The 22,013-nt window shown below is 37.8% G+C and overlaps 1 protein-coding gene across 1 annotated transcript in view; it reads right to left on the bottom strand.

Annotated features, from left to right (window-relative positions):
- NELL1 (neural EGFL like 1) overlaps window positions 1–22,013 on the bottom strand; it is a 939,503-nt gene that overhangs the window by 708,199 nt on the left and 209,291 nt on the right. Inside the window, exon 5 of the mRNA XM_024118844.1 lies at window positions 17,402–17,498. Coding sequence (XP_023974612.1) covers window positions 17,402–17,498 — 97 coding nt within the window. The remainder of the gene's footprint in view (window positions 1–17,401; window positions 17,499–22,013) is intronic.

Raw genomic sequence — 22,013 nt, 5'->3', positions numbered from 1 at the left:
GGAGCGGCTGGGCCCGTGAGCCATGGCCGCTGAGCCTGCGCGTCCGGAGCCTGTGGTCTGCAAAGAGAGAGGCCACAACAGTGAGAGGCCCACGTACAGTGAAAAGGAAAAAAAAAAAAAAAAAAAAAAGAAGCATTTGCTAAGCCTGTAGTTTTCTTTAGAAAACGGAGTTTTATGAAGTATAAAGCAACAAACAAAGAAGCTCGATCAGCCTTATTTCTCCCAGAAAAATCATCTGTGTGGATTTTTATAGATGAAAATGTACCTTAGAGCACAGCAACTTCTCCTCAGAAAAGATGAAATAAGGGATAAAAAGATAGAATTTCTATTATTTCTCTTCATTTAACTTTAAATGTATCTACACTTAACTGAGAAAAAAAAAACTCTGGCTGGGCCTATAGCTAGTGGACCTCATTTGATCTCATTTTTTGAGACCTATGCTTTACTTCATACCATTCACCACAGCAGTATTTCTCAAACTGCCAGTTTCTTAAGAATCACATTGAGTATTTGTTTAACATTCAGATTCCTGGGTCAACCCCAGATTCTGTTTCAGGAGGGTTGGAGTGGGCCCAGGAATCATCATTTTTAAAAGCTGTCCCAAAAGATTCCCATGAAAGGTCAAGGGGCCTCACTTTGAAAAACCCTGCCCTATTGTCAATCACTTGGATTTTCTGGAGCAAGAGTGTTTACTCCTTACAAGTTCAGAGTGGTGAAAGTAGCACCTGCATCCAGTACACGAACAGAATAAAATCTTACTGATTTGGAACTGAATGGCAACTAACCAAATCACTAAATTATAAAAAAACATGAAAGCAAAAATCATAGGTTTTCACCTCAGCTTTCCCTGCCATTCCTATCGTAGTATATTTCACGAAGTAGGTACAGTCAATACCTAACCTGCATCAAATTCCTAAAAACTATAAATTATATAATTGTAAGAGAGCAAAATTTGCCACTCAAAATGTCTCACTGGCATGCAGATTATTTAGACCTGAAAACAATCAAGGCCCAAAAGACTCAGGAAGAAACTTTGACCTTCCCCCTAACTGCCTAAAAGGATTTAGATAGAGGGCCTGTTCCCAGAATAGAACTGTCATCAGAAATATCTGCAAGGAATATGAACAAGGTGTGGTGGGGCAACTTAGAGATCAGCGTGCCCTCTGCACCCCACTGTCTCTGCATGGCCCAGCAAACATTTATTTACTGAACATTTGCTTTGCCATCTCCGTGTGAACTGCCTACCTCCCCTTGAGTCCCAAAGACCTACCACCACACTCTCTGTTGTCTTTAGCTGAAGACAGTATTTAAGGTGAGGGTTTCAGCCATTTTGGTAAGCTACTCAGTTTTCCTGGGTCTCTGCCATGTGTACATGTTATTAAAATTTGTTCTGAGTTTCTGCTAATTGGTCTCATGTCAATTTAATTCTTAGACTCGTCAGAAGAACCTAGAAAGGTAGAGGAAAATTTCTTCCTCCCTGACGCAATATTGAACTATAATTTTCACAGCTATTAAGAGTCTGTGAAAATCATGTAGAATTCTAGCTGTTAAACTAGGGGAACATATCAGAATTTTAGAGGAGGGTGAGGGAGCACAGTCATGTATGAAATTTTGACAGTGGTTCTGAGGTGATTTTGAGATGCCCGAAGAAAACTACTGATCTAGGGCCAGATTACCTGGTCATTTGACCTATGAAAAATCTAAAGCTCTGATACTTTAATTAGCTTTCCTAAAGGACACCTTAATCTTAGGCCATCAACTACAGGTCTACTAAGTCCAAACGAGAGCTGGGCCACTGCAACACAGTGTAAGTAAAATATATCATTTGAGAAAAGTCTCACAGTTATGTGGGCTTTGTAGCACAAGACGGTGCTACAAGGAAGTCCTGTTATCAAAATGAGGTTCTATCTTAACTGCCTTCATGGAAAGATACTATTCAACCATCCATAATGAATTATTTGCATTAGATACTAACAGCTTGCTAAAACAGTTTTTCAATGCTGGAAAACTGAGGTCCTTTTAGGTAGCCTAACATTCTCCCCTGCAATCTTATTTGCACTATTAATTTGCTAAACAATCCATTTTCTTGTTGTTAGTGTAATGCTAAATCTCAGCCACTCCGAGGATCTAAAAAATTCCCTAAGGGGCAGAGCCCAAATTAATAAGCTTTTACTATCAGTACGACGGAAAGAAGAAAAACAGATACTTTTTCCTCTTTGTGACATCCACCTGTTGCCACCGTCTACTTCCCCCTGCACTCAGCTCACCAGGCACTGAAAAATAAATTTGTACCAGGCAGGTTATACATTATGGGTTTTTTGTCTGGGGCACTAATGCCCATTATTTCCGTTGTTCCAAGAACATTTACTCATTTCACAGTGAGAAATACAGGAAGAGGCAATAAAAAGATTAGAAAAATTATGCCATTATTATCCTCTTATGTATGGAATAACTATTAGGCAAACCCTACTAACACTCGGAGCTTTCTGATACAAATGAAAGCAACTTTGCCGCCAAACAAATGCTAATTCTTTTTTTTAACGCTCTTATTTCCCTGCAGATCTCTGTTTACATTGAAGAAAATGGTTCCAGTTTTTTGTATGCTAAAACACTGAAACAAATTGCTTTGAAAGGGAAAGGAAAAGGAGGTGGGGAGAGTTCCTGGAAGGCATGTAAATATATGGATGAGGATGTGTTCTGTTTATAAGCTGGCAAGGACCCAAGCTCTGGCAACAGGCTAACAAAAAGTAAGACTTGGGAAACCGACAAGGAGGATTTTCACAATGCAGCCAATTATGTATTTCTGCCCTGAAGACAGTTAATAAAATATTCCAGCTTGCATAAAAGCCAAGAAATACACTTGTCGACTTTCATTATGATCAATAAAAACTGTCAGTTGATTAGCATATCATTAGCTGTCCTGCTGTTTCCAAAGCCTTAATGCACAGACATATTAATCTACAAATATATAAGATTCCCCAGTTCTGTGACTTTGACTTTCTGCATGAAAGAAAAAATGAGAATTAGAGATGGGAGGAATCCAATATAGCTTCTTTTTCTATGTGCCTGTAAACATATGTTTACCATCTGTGGAATTATGGGAACCAGCTGAGGTAAAAAAAAAAACAACAGCTGTGGCATAAAAAAAAAAAAAAGTAATTTCACTTCCCAGTGACAGCTCAGCTGTTAAGGAGACAGTGAAGTCCAGGTAAGGAAAAGGTTTCAGACCCAAGTTCATCAGATAGAAAAATAGAGAGAGACAGAGACAGAAAGGCTTGGCCTCTGTGAAAGGCTCTGAGATGGGAATTCTCCACGAGATCTCAACTATTTAGAAACTGTCAGAACACCCAAACCTCTGAAGCACTGTGATTCACCTAGGCTTACCCTCTGGAATAATGAGAGATCATCATCTTAGAATGCATCAAAGGGAAACTGAGCAGCAAGCAACCACCTTGATAATGAAAAGCTATGACAATCAGAAGATTCAGATAAGCCTATCACTACTGGCCAACTATTTTCTCAAATGAATGCTGTTTTGAAGTGAAGAAATCCCCAGCCTGTGTTCTGTGTCTCTGATAGGAAGTACCTAAAGCTAGATAGAGGCTTACGTGCCAAGCAACAAACAAGTGATTCCACCCTCTGCTCTTTCATCAGCAGCACTTTCATTGCACTATTCCGAACGATGCACCAGGACCCAGAAATTAGGTTTGACAAGTGAGCTTTTGCTGTTACTTTGCCTATGAAATGATGTATTCATACTTAAAATAGAGAACAATACAGTTTTCACCTGAAAACACAACATAAGCATTATTTAGTTCTGGAGCCAAAAGGCAGGTGTGGTTCTTGGACCCAGGAGGCAGCTTCTACCAGGTATATATTAAAAGCCTGAGAAGTCACCGGAGAAGTGACTGCCTCTTTTACAGGGAGATTTTTGCAGCATTGATCAAGATAATTTCTGTAATGAGACAGTGATACATACCCCCTACCCCAGCCATCTCACCTCACCAAAGGATGGAATGAAACGCGGGCTGGTATATAGGGAGATGAGTTTTGAAAGGTTACCTTCTAAAGAGCTATTGGATGGAGCTACTCCTATAGGGGAACAAGGAGAATCACAACACTCCCTAGGGAGACGTGGTGTGTGGAATTGCCACCTCCTTTTGGTGCTTCTCACTGGGACCACCTGTTTCTTTGGGCTAGAGCCCTGGAAAAAGACGGGTCTGTCTCCTCCACAGGACACGGCATACCTAAGTGAAATACTCCACCATCTAACACAGTGACTAGTACATAGCAAGCAAGCCCCTAAAAAATATTTGTTGAATGAATCAGCAAAAATATTGAAAAAGAAAGTTCTAAGCTTCAATCCTATTTCCATCACTTACAAACTATGTGAGACTGGCAAGTTGCTTAATCTTTCTGAGTACCATTGCCTGATTTACACAGTCAGGATAACACAGTCGGCCCTTTGTATCCGCAGGTGCGCAGTCCACAGCATACATGGATTTTATATACGGGACTTGAGCTTCCATGGATTTTGGTATCCGCAGGGGTCTTGGAAACAGGATACAGAGGTACAATTATAATAACTACCTTATTAGGATTCTCTGAAGGTGATACACAATTAACTAAGATAATATATGTACAGCCAGACTAGGTCTAGAACATAGAAAGCAGTTAATAATTGTTGGTACTCTCTTCTTCATCCCCACAACCCACCTCCGCAGGAAAATGATTGTCCAAGTCTGTAAACACCCGTTGAGTTTTCTGCCTGTATCAGGTATTTGGGCTCCTAAGCAAGGATTCCTTATATCTACAGAGAATCATACACTCATCGAGCTGGAATAGGTAACAGGACAAACTATTCTCCCTGTCTTAATCACAAGCTCCCAACTAAAACAGAAGTCCCTAAAAGGCAGCAAAAGTGCCTGTCTTTACTACAGTATAGAGTTAAGCATATATGGAGCATTAAATACATAAGAAAGAGGGAGAAGGAATGCATGCTGTAAACCTACTAAGTGCCGGGTGCTTTTAATATATATCTTCTTATACAATCTGCATTACCTTTATGAGAGACATCTTTGCACTTTACAAATAAGGCAGATTCACAGCTAGTGCATTTATTCATTCATGTTAAGAGTACATCGTCTGCCAACTGTGTACCTGATACTATTTGAAGCATTTGCTGAATAAAACAGACACAGCTCTGACCCTGGTAAATCTTAGAATCTAGATAATGTGACCAATAAGAAACAAGTAAGCCCCCCTATAAACTATTCAGGATCAGCTACCTAATTTGCAGAGTCCCTTGTTCAAAAATTATTGAAAACTTGAAGGTAGCCACAGCAGAGCCTTAAACCAATCATGGCGGCCTTTCTAAGTGCAGCACCCTGTGGGATTGTTTTCTTCATCCTGCTCAAACCTGCTGGTGAATTCTGGCAAATTTTTCATTTCAGTTGTACTTCCCAGCTGCGGAATATCTATCTGGTTCCTTTTTGTAATTTATCTTTATTGATATTCTCATTTGTGCATACATAATTTTCTTCACTTCCTTAAGCTCTTTGTCCATGTTTTCCTTTAGCTCTTTGAACACATTTAGGATAGTTGTTTTCAAGTCTTCATCTAGTAGGTCCAATATCTGGGCTTCCTCCAGAATGGCTTATGTCTATTTATTTTCTTTCTTTGAATGGCAATACCTTCCTAGTTTTTTGTTTGCCTTATGACTTTATTTGAACACTGGACAACTGAATATTGTAATGACTCTGAAGATCAGTCTCTCCCTTCCCCAGGGTTTCCTAGGGTTTTTTTTGTTTGTTCTTTTTTGTTTATTGTTGAATGCTGTAGTCATCCATTTATTTAGTAACTTATCTGACTATTTTTATAGAGACTGTATTCCGTATTATGTCTGGTCACTAATATCTCTGTTCTGGAACTTGTGTTCAGAAAGTTTTTAGACCAAGATTTCCTTGAATGCCAGGAGCTGGGAGAGGGGGAAAGTTGGGGGAGAGCGTGCTATATGCTGGAGCCCTCATTTAACACTTAGCCATGCTTGCACTGATCCTAGGGATCAGCCCAAAGTGAACGCTTAGGGTATTCTTAGGTCTTTTCTGAGCATGAATCTTGCTCTGGGAATGCATATAGCTTTCTAAATTCCCCATATACATGATTGCTTTTGAATGCCTTAAACTGCCCAAAGAATCTCTCTCCTCAGCTCTTCCTCCTATCTCTAGATTGTCTAATGTGTGTCAACTGTAATCTTTTGCCCCAGATTGTTTGGTAGCTTTGCAATATTTTCAAGAAATGTCCACCAGTTTTTTTGGCCTGGGAGAATTCTGAGTTAGGTGAAATAGCGATAAGTGTCTTGCATCAGTCCTTCAGATAGTCCCAGACAGAAAAGACATACAAAATAATTTGGAGATAAGATTTGCTCTGCTCCCTCCAGAGCCAGGGACCATTTTCCCACACTGGAAACATGGGCTGACATCTTCAAGACTGCCGCTGAGCTGTAGCTGGTGTGGAGTGAGGGCAAGTAAAAATGCCATAAAGCTTTCCTGCTATTTTGATGTTGCCTTTTTCTTGATTCAAAATTAACTTGTTGCTACAAACATTTAATGTTTGCCAAAATTCTGACAAAGTTGGTTCTAACAGTTTCTCCTTGTTTTTTGATGTTTCTGTGGAAGTAAAGAAACTTGGAGCTGCCTACTCCACTATTTCTTGACATCCAGCTACCTGTGTTCTAACAATCCCTCCTGGAGATTCAGATGCAGTCTAAAGCTGGAGAGACACTAATCTAAAAAAGCAACTGACAAAGGATTAATATCCAAAATTTATAAGCAACTCATGCAGCTCAATAACAAAAAAACAAACAACCCAATCCAAAAATGGGCAGAAGAACTAAATACACATTTCTCCAAAGAAGATATACAGATTGCCAACAAACACATGAAAGAATGCTCAACATCATTAATCATTAGAGAAATGCAAATCAAAACGACAATGAGATATCATCTCACACCGGTCAGATTGGCCATCATCAAAAACTCTAGAAATAATAAATGCTGGAGAGGGTGTGGAGAAAAGGGAACCCTCTTGCACTGCTGGTGGGAATGTAAATTGATACAGCCACTATGGAGAACAGTATGGAGGTTCCTTAAAAAACTACAAATAGAACTACCATACGACCCCGCAATCCCACTACTGGGCATATACCCTGAGAAAACCATAATTCAAAAAGAGTCATGTACCAAAATGTTCATTGCAGCTCTATTTACAATAGCAAGGACATGGAAGCAACCTAACTGTCCATCAACAGATGAATGGATAAAGAAGATGTGGCACATATATACAATGGAATATTACTCAGCCATAAAAAGAAATGAAACTGAGTTATTTGTAATGAGGTGGATAGAACTGGAGTCTGTCATACAGAGTGAAGTAAGTCAGAAGGAGAAAAACAAATACCGTATGCTAACACATATATATGGAATCTAAGAAAAAAAAATGTCATGAAGAGATTAGTGGTAGGACAGGAATAAAACACAGACCTACTAGAGCATGGACTTGAGGACATGGGGAGGGGGAAGGGTAAGCTGTGACGAAGTGAGAGAGTGGCAGGGACATATATGCACTACCAAATGTTCACTTCGTTGTAAAGCAGAAACTAACACACAATTGTAAAACAGTTATACTCCAATAAAGATGTTAAAGAAATAAAAATAAATAAATAAAATAAATAAAAAATAAAAAGACACTAAAGCAGAAGCTAATTATTGACTATATCTTGTATTTTGTGAGATCTTTATAGAGACCAAGGTGAAACACTAATCTAGACCATCAACACACGTCACCTATGTCAGTGCACTCAAATTTGAGCCTTCAAATCTACAGATCAAAACCAGTGAGAAAGGCCTTTTAAAAATATATAAATTCCCAAACCCTACAGTTCAGATTCTCAACAAGTGGGTCTAGGTAGGCATAGAAATTTGAATTGTAAACTCTTCCCATCTGATTCTGATGTCTTTCCATGACTGGGAACCAGTTGCTGCCCTTCACTACAGACGCAAGACCCCTAAGAAAAGTGTAGCTTCACCAGTGGGTAACTAGCTACAAAACAAGAAATAGCATAAGTGAGAGCCAGTTTGGAACAGAGACACTTGGACAAATTTCTGATGATTCTTGGACATGTGGAAAATCATAGGACATGAAAAAATCACCTGTGTGGATATGGATATATGTACATATTTATACACATACATATATGTGAATTATCACGCTAAAAAATTATGTCATGATTTTAAATTTCAAATATTTATGATGTGCAAAAGGGTTAAAACCAAACTACAGCAAATACCTGTGAATTTCCCACCCACCTTAAATAAAATGTTATCACTATAGTTGAAGACTTCTGGGTACCCATCTCTAATAAAATCCCCATTTATTCCTCTTAGAAGTTAAGCTAGTCTGAATTTAGCGCTTATCATTCCCATGCATTTACCTTTTTACATGTGAATGTATAAATAAGCAATAAATTGGATTGTTTTGATTTTTACACATACAAATGATTTAATACCATAATATTCTCCAGCTACTTGCTTTTTCATTCAACATTATGTTTGCAATTCATCAATTTTTATTCAAGTTCTATGATTTTAATATTTACCACAATTTAAACCTTCTCCCAGTGATAGTTTTATCCCAAATTTTTGAAATTACAAAAGAAAGAAAATGTTCCTGTGATAATGTCTGTACATATCTTCTTGGGTACATGAGTTTCTTCAATGAAGAAACATAGAAAGAAGAGTTTCTTCAGTGTTTATACCTGTAAGTTGGGTTTCTGTATCATAAGGTACACACATCTTCAATTTTACACAAAATCTCCCTAATTGTTCTTCTTAGTATTCTACCAATGCAAGTTTCCACTACAATGAGTATGTGTCCTGTTCTCAATTGTCTCCCTCACAATTAACATTGTCAGGTTTTGGGGGTTTTTTTTTTTTCATTTTTGTCAGGCTGATGGCTAAGAAATTGTATCTACTAATGGTTTTAATTTGCATTTCCAAGATAGCTACTGAAATGGAATTCCTTTTAGTACATTCATTGGCTATTCACGTTTCCACTTTGGGGAACTGCCTTTTCATATCTTTTGCCAGAATTTTTATTGAGTTATAAGAATCTTCCTTATTGATTTACAGCATTTCTTTAATGGATACTATTTCTTTGTCAACGGATCCTTGTTGCCAAGATCATCTGTGATGAGCAGATCTTTTTATTCTACATATTAAACTTATCAATATTTCCTTTAAAGATTCTTTTTTTTAAGCTTAAGAAATTTTTCTCTACTCTAAGAACATGAAGATCTGCTCCTACGTTGTCTTCTAAAACTTGCAGTTTTGCTTTAACATTTAGCTTTTAAGTCAACTGTAATTGCAATTTTTTTTGCATATGGTGTGCAAATACATATTTGATGCTTTTCCTGTCACTATACACAAAAATCAATTACATCAATTAATATATATACAAAATATTTAAATAACTGATTTTCCTAACCATTTATCGATGAATACGTCTTTTCCCCATTGATCGGGAATGCCACTTCAAGTTTCCAAGTTGCCACATGTAATGGAAGGGTATCTTTCTGGCTTCTCCATTCTGTTCTATTGATGCATGTGCCAATTCTTGCACCAATATGACATTATAAGATTCTTATAACCTTATAATAAGCCTTTGTATCTGAAAAAGCCAAATCCTTCTCCCATTTTCTTCTTCAAAATTGTCTTCATTATTCTTGTTCTTTAATCTTCCATTAGAATTTTAGAATTGGCTTGTAGATTCCACCCCAAAAAAATCCTGTTGGGAATTTATTACAGGTTCACAGAATCTAGAGATCAATTTGAGAAAAACTGACTTTACTGCTTTAAGCCTCCTTCTCCAAGAACGTGGTATATTTCTTCCCATTTAGGTGTTCTTTAATATAGTTTTTAATAGAATTGTACAATTTGCTTCATAACTGTCATGTATATATTTGATTTTGTTCTTAAGTACTTACACATTTTTTATATTATAAACAAAATATTATATTTAACTGTATCTTTGTCATTGCTACTGCTGCTACTTTTGTTCAGCAATGCGATTTTGTTTTTCGATTTTGTATTTATGCAAATGAAATGAAAACTTCTGTTCGCACAAAAAGCGTCCAACAGTCCTTCTGAACTCTCTTGGTCATTCTAATAATTCATGAGTCCAATTTTTTGTAGACAATTATATAATTCATGAATAATTATATTTTTCTTTTTCATAATCCTTAAGGTTTTAATTTACTTTGCTGGTAAGAATCTACAGTATAGTGTCAAAAAGAAACACGGTAATAGGGATGGCCTGTATGATTCCTGACTTTAACAGGAATTCTCTTAATATTTAAACCATAAGTACGATGTTTCTATGTATGTTTTCTTTATGTACTTTTTATCAGTTTAATGAAGTTTCCTTCTATTCCTATTTTGCTAAGAACTTTTTTATCATGAGTCAGGACTGAATTTTATGTAGTGCTTTTCTGCTTCTTGAGATGACTACAGTATTTTTTTCTCCTTTGTTTCATGTGTTGAATTATGTTAATAAATATTTTGGCAATAAAAACAAATTTATATTGTTGAAATAACCAATAACTGGGTCTCTCACTCTCTCTCACACACACACTCTGCTAGATTCAGTTTGCTAATATTTTGTTTACATTTTTAATCTAATCTGTGTTCAAAAGTAAATTGCCTTGTATTATACAATTCCTTTCTTATACAGTCCTTGTCTAGTTTAGGAATCAAGGTAACCCTATCTTCATAAATGAGTGTTCTCATTTATTCTCTTCTCTAGAAGAGTTTATGTAAGATTGGAATGGTTTCCTTGGATGTAATAGAACTTGCCTGTAAAACTGTCTGAACCCAGCAGTTACTTGGTGGAAAGACACTGTAGACTAAAAAAATGGTCACAGTCCTTTGCTCTTTGCTGGGTCCATGCCCTGTGTAGTGGGAATTTGTATCCCATCAAAAGGTGGAGTCAATTTCCCAGACTCTTGAATCTGGCCTTGTAACTTGCTTTGGCCAAAATAATGCAGCAAAAATAATGTGCAAGTTTCAAGCATAGGCTTCAAAAGGCCATTCCCACATCTGCTCCAGCTCTAGAAACCCAGATCAGCCACCATGTAAACAAGCTTGGGCTAGACTGGTAGAAAATGAGAGATCACACGAAGCAGAGATGAGCCATCAAACTAAAGGCCATTCTAGTACAGCCAGCCCCCAGAAAACCTAGGAGCTAACCAAAGATGCATGATTAAACCCACTGAGAATATAAGAACAATTTAGCAAAGCCCAGCCCAAAATGTCAACTCACAAAATTCTGAGCTACATAAACAGTTGCTGTTTCAAACCATTAAGGTTTGAGTTGATTTGCTATGCATCAAAAGCTAACTGATACAACAGATTTCGAATCATGAATTCCTGATGATACATTAATGATTCTAAGACTACCTGGGTTTTGCACTTAAGGCCATTTTGATAATTTACATAGTTTTAAGAAATTGTTCATTTTTCTGTTGTTTTCTATTTTCTTGGCACAAAATTGTTAATAATTAATTACCATTGTTTTAATTTTTGCAGTGATTTCTGTGTGCTTTTATTATTTATATTGGTTTTCATACCTTCTCCTATTTTTTCTTGTTCAGACTTCCAGATGTTCAGTCTAAGTTATTCTTCTCTGAAGAAGTTGCCTTTTTTCACTGGCTACTTTTAAGATCTTCTCTGTGACTTTGGGGTTCTGCTATTCTGCTAATATGTCTAGGTGTGGCTTTCTATTTATCATCATTTGTGTAATAGATTATTAAAATGTTAAATTCTTCCCTTCCTTGCATCCATATCCTTGCAACGTTATATTGCAGAATAGCCCTACAAGAGATGAAGTCTATTTATTTACCCCTCACTCCTGGCTTTCGTCATATGACTTGCTTTGGGCAATAAATTATTAGCAAATGCGATCAAGCAAAGAGAGCCTTGAAATGCACTAGTGCTGTAAGGCTTCCCCTTTTTCTTACACTTGGAAACTCCAGACTGCCATGTGGATAAGCCTGAGCAGACTCCACATGGGGAAGAACTGCAGTACACCAGTCAACAGCCAGTCTACCACCAGAGATGTGAAGAAGCCACCTACTGACCAACCAAATGACAACAGACATATCAGAGAGCCCAGGAGATACCAGCGTACCCAGACCAAGCCAGAAAGATCAACCCAAAGAATTATGAGCTAAATAAAAAGGCTAGGGACTTCCCTGGTGAAGCAGCGGTTAAGAATCCACTTCCCAATGCAGGGGACTCGAGTTCGAGCCCTGGTCGGGGAAAATCCCACATGCTGCCGAGCAACTAAGCCCGTGAGCCACAACTACTGAAGCCCGCGCGCCTAGAGCCCGTGTTCCGCAACAAGAGAAGCCACCGCAATGGGAAGCCCGCGCACCACAACGAAGAGTAGCCCCCGCTCGTCACAGCTAGAGAAAGCCCACGCCCAGCAACGAAGACCCAACGCAGCCAAAAATAAATAAATAAATAATTTTTTAAAAAAATAAAATAGCTATAGTTTAAGCTTCTAAGTTTTCTAAGTGATTTTTTGACAGCAAGAGCTTACACTTTGATTGCACTGTTTCCTGTAATAAGAATTGATGTCTTATCAACTGTAGAGAATCCTTAGCCATCATACTTCTAATAGTGCCCATAACCCCTTTCTCCCATTATCTTTTGGAATTTTCAAATATTTATGGAAGCATATACATACATACACACACTAAATACATATAAGCAAAACACATACATAAAATTCTTTTCCATATATATGCATCTTCCCTACATTTTAACCTTTCCTATTTTCCTCTATCCCTGAACTACAATTAAGGTAACTATTTGACAATATCTTCCATTTCACAAATGCTCTCCCTACCTGTGTCTAATTTACTGTTTAGCAGATTCACTGAGTTCTTTTCACTTCAATGACTATATTTTTCATTTCTGGAAGTAACTTTTGACTCAAATCTCCCTGGTCATATTTATCATCTCTAGTCATCATGCATTTTTAAAAATTTGTTATTTTGCTTCTTTAAACATTTTAAGTATAAGGATTTTAAAAATTCTTTATCTTGTAATTCCAATTTCTACAGCCCTTTGAGGGATAATTGGGAAGTTTGTCTTCCCATTTATCTTACTCATGATGGCTAAAAACTGATATTTGCATGAACTTAATCTGTAGTAATCTTGTGAAGTTTGCATTAAAAGTGATTTTTCCAGGCTTCCCTGGTGGCGCAGTGATTGAGAGTCCGCCTGCCGATGCAGAGGACAAAAAAAAAAAAAAAAAAAGTGATTTTCCCGAAGATAATTTGTATTTTCTTCACTAAGAATCCCAAGGTGCCCAACCCAGGATCACATTGAGATAGTTTCTTGAGCTTCATGAGTATATAAATCCAAATTTTACATCTGCTTGTTGTCAAGAGCTGTGGTTTCAAATTCTTATCAGGGAACTATTTTGTGTGTGTGTGTGGAGATAAAGCAGAGAAAAGCTAGTCAACGGACTGACTCCCTTTGCTAAGTAGTAGACTATTTCTGCCTACCCTTTCACTGGAGGGGTGGTCTTCTGAATCATGGCTTTATTTCATAAGTTTCTGTCCCAACTTCTAAGCTTGCATGGAATCTAAGCCATTCTCCCCATCCCACACAGAATGTTGAATTTAAGGCTCTAACTGGAACTTTTATACATTGTTAATGAGAGTGTAAAATAGTATAGCCACTTTGAAAAATTCAATGGCATTTTTTATGAAGTTAAACATACACTTAATATACGGCCCAGCAATCCCACTCTGACATATTTACCCAAATAAAAATGAAAATTTTTGTTCATACCAAAGCCTGTATGTAAATGTTTTAGTAGCTTTATTCATAAATGCTAAAAACTCAAAACAACCTAAATGTTCATGAACTAAAGAATGAATAAACAAATTGTAGTATATCCATACAACAGAATTGGAATGTTACTCAGCAATAGAAAAGAATGAATCCCTGATATACACAACAACATGGGTGAACCTCAACATATATACATACTTACATAAATGGTTCCATTTATAATGCATTCTGGGAAAGGCAGAACTGTAGGGCCAGACAACAAATCAGTGATTGCTAGACTTTTAGGATGAGAAGAAGACTTGAATAAAGTGCAGCACAGGGGAATTTTGGAGGTTATGGAACAATCTTTTATCTTGATGGTAGTTACATGACTGCATAGATTTTCCAAAACTTTCAGAACCATATATTTAAAGAGGAGAATTTTATGGTATATAAATTATACCTTAATTTTTAAAAAAGGAAAAGGAAAGACAAGCCCAGGACCAGATGGTTTCACTGGTGAATTCTACCAAACACTTAAAGAATTAATGTCAATCCTTCTCAAACTCTTTCAAGAAACTGAAGTGGCAGGAACACTCCCAAACTTATTTTTCAAGGCCAGCATTAGCCTGATACTAAAGCCAGATAAGTACACTACCGAAAAAGAAAACTATAGACCAGTATCTTTGATAAATATAGATGCAAAAATTCTCAAAATATTAGCAAACCAAATTGAAGAGTACATTAAAGGAACATACACCATGATCAAGTGAGATTTATCCCTGGGATGCAAGGATGATTCAACATATGCAAATCAATAAATGTGATACACCACATTAATAGAATGGAAGATAAAAATCATGATCATATCAGTAGATGCTTTGTCAAAAGCATCTGACAAAATGCAGTATCCTTTCATGATAATTAGAAAGGAAGAAGTAAAAATGTCTTTGCTTGCAGATATGATCTTATACAGAGAAAATCCTAGACTCCACCAAAAAACTTTCATAACAAATCAGTGAAGTCAGTAAAGTTGCAGGGTACATAATCAAAATATATAAATCAGTTGCATTTACATACACTAACAACAAAATATCCAAAAAAGAAATAAAACAATCTCATTGACAATAGCATCAAAAATAATAAAATACTTAGGAATAAATTTAACCAAGGAGATGAAAGATCTGTACACTGAAAACTACAAGACTTTGAGTAAAAACTGAAGAAGACACAAACAAATGGAAAGATATCCCATATGTTCATGGATCAGAAGAATTACTACTGTTAAAATGTCCACAATACCCAAAGCAATCTGTAGATTCAATGCAATTCCTATCAAAATTCAAATGGCATTTTTCACAGATATAGAAAAAAAACCCTAAAATTTGCATAAAATCACATAAGACCCCCAAATAGCCAAAGTAATCCTGAGAAAGAACAAAAAACTGGAGGCATCACACGTCTGGATTTCAAACTGTACTACAAAGCTATAGTAATCAAAACAGTATGATACTAGCCAAAAAAAAAAAGAAAAAAGAAAAGACACATAGACCAATGCAACAGAATTGAAAACCCAAAAATAAATCCTTGCCTATACAGTCAACTAATATTTGCAAACCATATGCCTGATAAGGAGTTGATATGCAAAATATACAAAGAACTCATACAATGCAATAGCAAGATAAAGTCTGATTTTAAAATGGGCAGAGGAACTGAAGAGACATTTTTCCAAAGAAGACAAGCAAATAGCCAAAAGGTACATGAAAAGGTGCTCAGCATCACTAATCATCAAAAAATGCAAATAAAAAACCATTATGAGATATCACATTATACCTTTTAAAATGTCTATCCTCAAAAAGACAAGAGATAATGAGTGTTGGAGAGGATTAGAGAAAAGGGGAACCTTGTGCACTGTTGATAGAAATGTAAATTGGCACTGCCACTATGGAAAGCAACATAGAGGTTCCCCAAAAAGTTGAAAATAGAACAGCCATATGATCCAGCAAGGCCACTTCTGGGTGGCTTCCACATAATTTGGGGTATATATCCAAAGGAAATGAAATCACTACCTCATAGAGATATCTGCACCCCCATGTTCACTGCAGCATTATTCATAATAACCAAAATATGGAAACAACCTAAGTGTCTGTAAACAGATAAATGGATAAAGAAGATATGGTATGTCTATGTGTACACACACACACACACACACACACACACACGAGTGGAATATTACTCAACCATGAGAAAGAAAAAAATCTTGCCATTTGCAACATGGATGGACCTTGAGGGCATTATGCAAAGTGAAACAAATCAGACAGAGAGAGAAATAATGTATCATATCACTTATATGTGGAATCTAAAAACCTGACTCAGAAACAGAGAGTAGAAGGATGATTGCCAGGGTTTAGAGGGAGTGGGGGAAATGGGAAGATGTTGGTCAAAGAGTACCAGTTTCCAGTTATAATATGAATAAGTTCTGGGGATCTAATGTACAGCATGGTGATTATAGCTAATAATATTGTATTATATAATTGAAAGCTGCTAAAAGAGTAGCTCTTAAATGTTCTCAGCACAAAAAAGAAATGGTAATTATATGATATGATGGAGATGTTAGCTAACATTATGGTAGAAATCATTTTGCAATATATTAAGTGTGTCGAACTGTTGTATACCTTAAACACACATAATGTTATATATCATTGATATCTCAATAAAGTTGGAATAGAGAAATAGATTACAAGAAAGAAAAGGAATAAACTTAAATATCTAACTTGCTGATATTGGCCTACATCCCTCTGGTTTTCACTTCATGTATTTAGCCTCTAAGGATATACCTTATTGTAAGTGCAATGACAAATCATAAAAGATTTCTGTTGTTTTATCCAGCATTTACAGGCATTTTGAAGCAAGAGGATTTTTAAAATATCTAGTCTACCATACTGCCAGAAGCAAAATTCTGCCATTCTATTGAAGAACAAGACAATCTTTAAATTTCATGGTGTTTTTAACTTTTTCAATTCACTTTATCACTGAATCCTCATGTTTCTATGAATGCAGTTATTGTATTGGGTTGGCCAAGAAGTGCGTTCGGGGTTTTTCCAAAACACCTTATGGGAAAACTCGAACGAACTTTTTGGCCAACCCAATATTACCCTCTTTATAGACAGGAAAACCAAAGCTCATGGAAGTTGAGTCGTTTCTTATTGTTTATCTAGACTAGACATCCACCCAAAACTGAATTAACAGGTTCTGACAATGAAAACCAATTTGAAGATTACTTTAAATATCCCAGAAGTAGGGCAATAAGAAACATTTTGAGGATTATTTACATTCTGGATCATCCATATCTGGCAGTAGAGTGAAGTGTGTGACCTTGGGCAAGTCACTGAACTCTCTGTCTAGTCTCAAAACACCTACGTCAGAGAACTGTTGTGACAATTAAATGATTAAATTCACATCAAGCACATAGAAAAGCAAAAGTAGAAAGTAGTGCTTACTTTGAATAAACCATGCTTTTGGTTGCGCTGACCAAGCCATAAATTGCTTCCTGGGGGAAGGTTGGTCTCAGGAGGGTCTATCACACGTTCATAAATCCTATAAGGGCAAAGAACACAGTTACTAATAAAGAGGCTCAAAGCAGAACCGAAAGGTACATGCACACCGTTTGAAGTACTCATGGCATTAGCTGCTGGTATAGAGAGATGAAACCAATATGTGGCACATTTTAGATGACAGGTAACACAAACAGAGATCTGTTTCCTGACAACACTTAGACACATTATCTGGGCCCCTCCTGGCTTTCTATCTTTGCCCTTTTGGCAGGGGAAGAAGGAAAAGGGTAACATTTTTGAGTGTCTATTCTGAGCAATGAATTTCATACAAACTCTGTGAGTAAAGTGGTTTTGTCCATGCTACAGGTGAGAAAGCTGAGGTTCAGGGACCGTAAATGGGTCAACCAAGACAGCCAGGGAACAGTAAAGTTGGGATGAGAATCTCCACCTGTCTGGCTGCAAAGCCCACGTACTCTCCTTTGTGCTCTACTACTCCCTGACTGCTTTATTCAGTGCTACTCATTTCTACAGTAACATCCTATCCCCCTCTAAATAACTGAGTAGCAGCTGCACACATGATAATGTGCCTAGTGTACAAAATCAAGTAACTGAAGTCATCATCCAATGAACAAATATTTATTGAGCATTTCTTTATGCTCCAAGCTCCATACAAGGCAACAGGAGACAGAGCAATAAACCAGACGTACAAAGTCCCGCCCTCATAGAGTAAAAGATAAAATTCTGTACATGAAGAAAACCTTCATATGACATAGAAAGACATATAACTAATACAGAGAAGGCAACAGTCCCAGGATCTTTGAAAGCACTGATAAAGCCTACTGAACAATTGAATTGTCTCAGTTGCTCTGCCCTCCCAAGCCCCACGTTAGTCAGTTACAAGTCTTGAAATTTAGAAACAGTCCCTGTAACCATCAGCTGATCACAGGCCTCCACCTCACCCCTGGCAAGTACCTTCCAGCACCTGAGTACTGAGAAGGGAAAGGAAGAGCTTGCCTAAGAACTGGTCTCCTTGGACGCTCAGAAGATTCTGAATGGGGTGAGATATAGGGACCATCTGTGAATTTCCATTCCTCATGATGGCCCTGTCCATTCCATTCATTACTCTGTCCTTACTTGGAGCAGCCGTGGGGAGAATCATACCCCAGATAGGTCCAGAGGTCTAACAACTCATCAATCCTCCCAGCTGGGATGCAGATGACTGCCTCCTGACAGAGGATGATGGATTCCTCCAGCAGCTCTCAGTAGGAAAGTGTGGAAGACCGGAAGGATTGTCCAGTTGTGTCAAAGCCAGTGAATGATTGCAAGGCCGTTGCACCTGGGAACTATCACACTGCAGCCTTCTATCTTAGCCACATCGTGCATTACTCTCCTATTCCCCACTGGAAACATGCTGTTTCCTAACAATACATGCAAAGTATTCAACTGACAAAGATCTAAATATATCAGATCCCTCTCTATTAATTATCTTTCCATTATAAATGGAGGCTCGAAACATAATCAAGGAAAAATAAGTTTCCCTGAAAAAGACAGCCTGTGTTTTCTCCACAAAAATGCAACCTTTCTTTCTGTGTGTTAGAAGGAAACATTTTAAATGAAACTATTTGTCAAAACTGCTTTAATACAAGAAGATGCTATATACTTCCTTAAAAAAGATTTTTTCTAATTATTAGTGAAAAACTAGAAACAAGCCAAATTTACAACAAAAGAGAAACACATACGTTACAGTAGTTCAGCTTGACAGAATTTACTACTGTCATTAAGAGTGATTAAATATGCAGGTTATGAAATATGGGAAAATATATACAAAATAATTTTCACCAGAGGAAAGTAGAATGCAAACTTATGCACTATGGCGATAACGATGCAAAAATTATGTTCAACGCTGGTGAATTTCAGAGGAGGCCAGAGAGAAACGGAAATCGCTATTTAGGGGAAGAGGCAGAAGGATAATTTTCTAGGAGTTCATTTCACTAAAAAATTGAAAATGTTGTCAAACTATTTATCTTCAGCTTCATTTTAAAACATTTGCCTCTATCAGAGTGAGAGGAGCTTTCCATTCAAATGCTTTCTTTTTGGTTTTCAATATGCTAGAATTTGAGGTCCAATGAGCAAAGGAGGCCTTTATCTAATGTTTACTAAGTGCAGGATCCTGAACTGGATCTGGGGGCAGGAAAAAAATCTCATAAAGGACATTAGTAGAAAACTGGTGAAATTTGAATAGAAACCGTAGATTACAAAATAGTATTGTATTGGTGTTCAATTTCCTGATTTTGAGAATTTGGATAGTGTTTATTTAAATGTCTTGTTCTTAGGAAATATGCACTGTAGTATTTAGGGGTAGAGGGTCATAAGGTTTGCAACTTACTCTCAAAGAGTTCGAAATAACAATGTGTATGTACACAATATAAGTACATACATATGTAAACACACATTATTACTTTGAGAGACAGAGCAGAATCTGAGCAGAGTTTATGATTGTTTTTTGGACCATTCTCAATTTTTCTGTAGGATTACAATTATATTAAGCTAAAAAGTTTTAAAAATAGAGTGAAAAAGCTAAAAAGGTCTATAATTATGTAAATTAAAACTACATACATGCAAAACTATTTTATCGATTAGCCAAAGATATACACAAACTTTAAGAGTCACATAAGGTATATGACAGTGTTTTCCTAAAGGAATGGGAATGGTGGGGGGGGGGGAGTGAAAGGAAGGAAGGGAGGGAGGTGGGGAGAGGAGGAGAGGGGGAAAGGGAGGAAGGAAGGAAGGGAGGGAGGGAGGGAGGGAGGGAGGGAGAATTGCATGGATTAATGCTGATAATATCTCATAAACTAAGAAACAGGATTATCACATCCCTAACCTCACCCTTGTACAGGGGGAGTTATGACACCAACATACCAGACAAATACAATCAGAATTTGGCAAAAGGGCTGCTGATCCCTGAGGTGGACTGGCTCATGCAAATAAGCCGGTAGGGCACAATGATCTGTCACTTAAATCTAGTATTGCCCAAATCAACTGAAATGAAAAGTCAAAGCTAATACATGAACTCCTGGTTTCCAGCGTGGTCAGGAAATCAAATACTGTATTCTGATATTCTACTATTCTGGTTAATGAGGTTTCCTTCCCATCAGGAAACATCTGACTGTCTACAATGTGTGTGACACTCTGCTGGCTATGGGGACACACAGGCAAAGTTAGCACAGCCAAGTTCCTGCCCTCAGGTGAAATGCCTGAGCCAGACAGACAACACACCCACACACACCTTACAGTTCAGTGCAATAAGTGCAAGGATCTGCGGAAGCAGAGAAGAAAGAAAATATCGTACACGTATAGCCGATTCACTTTGTTATACAGCAGAAACGAACACAACGTTGTAAAGCAATTATACTCCAATAAAGATATTTTTTAAAAAAAAGAAAAGAAAGGGAAGACTTGCCAAAGAAGGGGACACTACAGCTGAGCTGTGAATGAAGAATAAAGTAGAGCTGACACACCCACATAACAGCCAGCACTTACACAGTACCGAGTGTGTGTCAAGCATTTGTACTAAGGACTTTCCTTATATTGATTTACTTAATCCCCACGATACCACCATCAGGCAGGTATTCTTGGCTCGGCAAGGTTAAATACCTTGTCCATGGTTAGGCAGCTGGTGAACGGCTGAGCTGGGATTTGAACCCAGACCCCAAGTCTGTGCTATTCACTCAAATAAATTAAAATTCCTATCTTGACTTACTTATCAGGAAGGGAAAGGGGAAACAAGATCACATGCCAAAGCACAAGGTCAGGACCGGTTAGCTCTCCCAGAACCCATTTTCTCTTCCTCCTTGCTACACTGCTACGTGGCTACAACGTTTCCAGCCTCCTTCACCTCTGGGTGTGGCCATGGAATGTGAATGGAAAGGATCTGCACCACTGCTAGCCATGACCTAGCCCCAGAGAACCTCCCTCAAGCATCTTTCACACTGTCTCTTTCAGCTGACGAGGGAAGGCTCTAAGGGCTGAGAGGTGGGCAGAGCCACAAGATGGCAGGGCCTGGATTCCTAAATGATGATGTGGGAGGCCACCTGCCAGCCAGACACACCCAACCGGACGGCAACCCAACTGAGATAGACAGGATTTTCCGTAGTTGTGGCTAGTATTATTTACCCTAACAAGTATACCCCAACGAAAAATAGAAAGGTGACTGTTATAGATTCACGCCCTTAATGCCAAGAGATATCAGAGATCGTGTGGTATAGCAGAGACACATGAATTTGGGATAAAACCGATTTAGGTTCACATTCCAGTTGTGCATTCTACTAGCTATATGACCTTAATTAAGTTATTTAATTTCTCTGTACCTCAGCTTTCTCATTTAAAAAACGGGGATGGGCTTCCCTGGTGGCGCAGTGGTTAAGAATCCGCCTGCCAGTGCAGGGGACACGGGTTCTAGCCCTGGTCCGGGAAGATCCCACATGCTGCGGAGCAACTAAGCCCGTGCACCACAACTACTGAGCCTGTGCTCTAGAGCCCACGAGCCACAACCACTGAG

This window comes from Physeter macrocephalus, chromosome 16 (genome assembly GCF_002837175.3).
Source record: "Physeter macrocephalus isolate SW-GA chromosome 16, ASM283717v5, whole genome shotgun sequence".
Classification (NCBI taxonomy): Eukaryota; Metazoa; Chordata; class Mammalia; order Artiodactyla; family Physeteridae; genus Physeter; species Physeter macrocephalus.
Note: the sequence above shows the minus strand (reverse complement) of the source record. Positions and strands in the feature narration are given on the sequence as shown.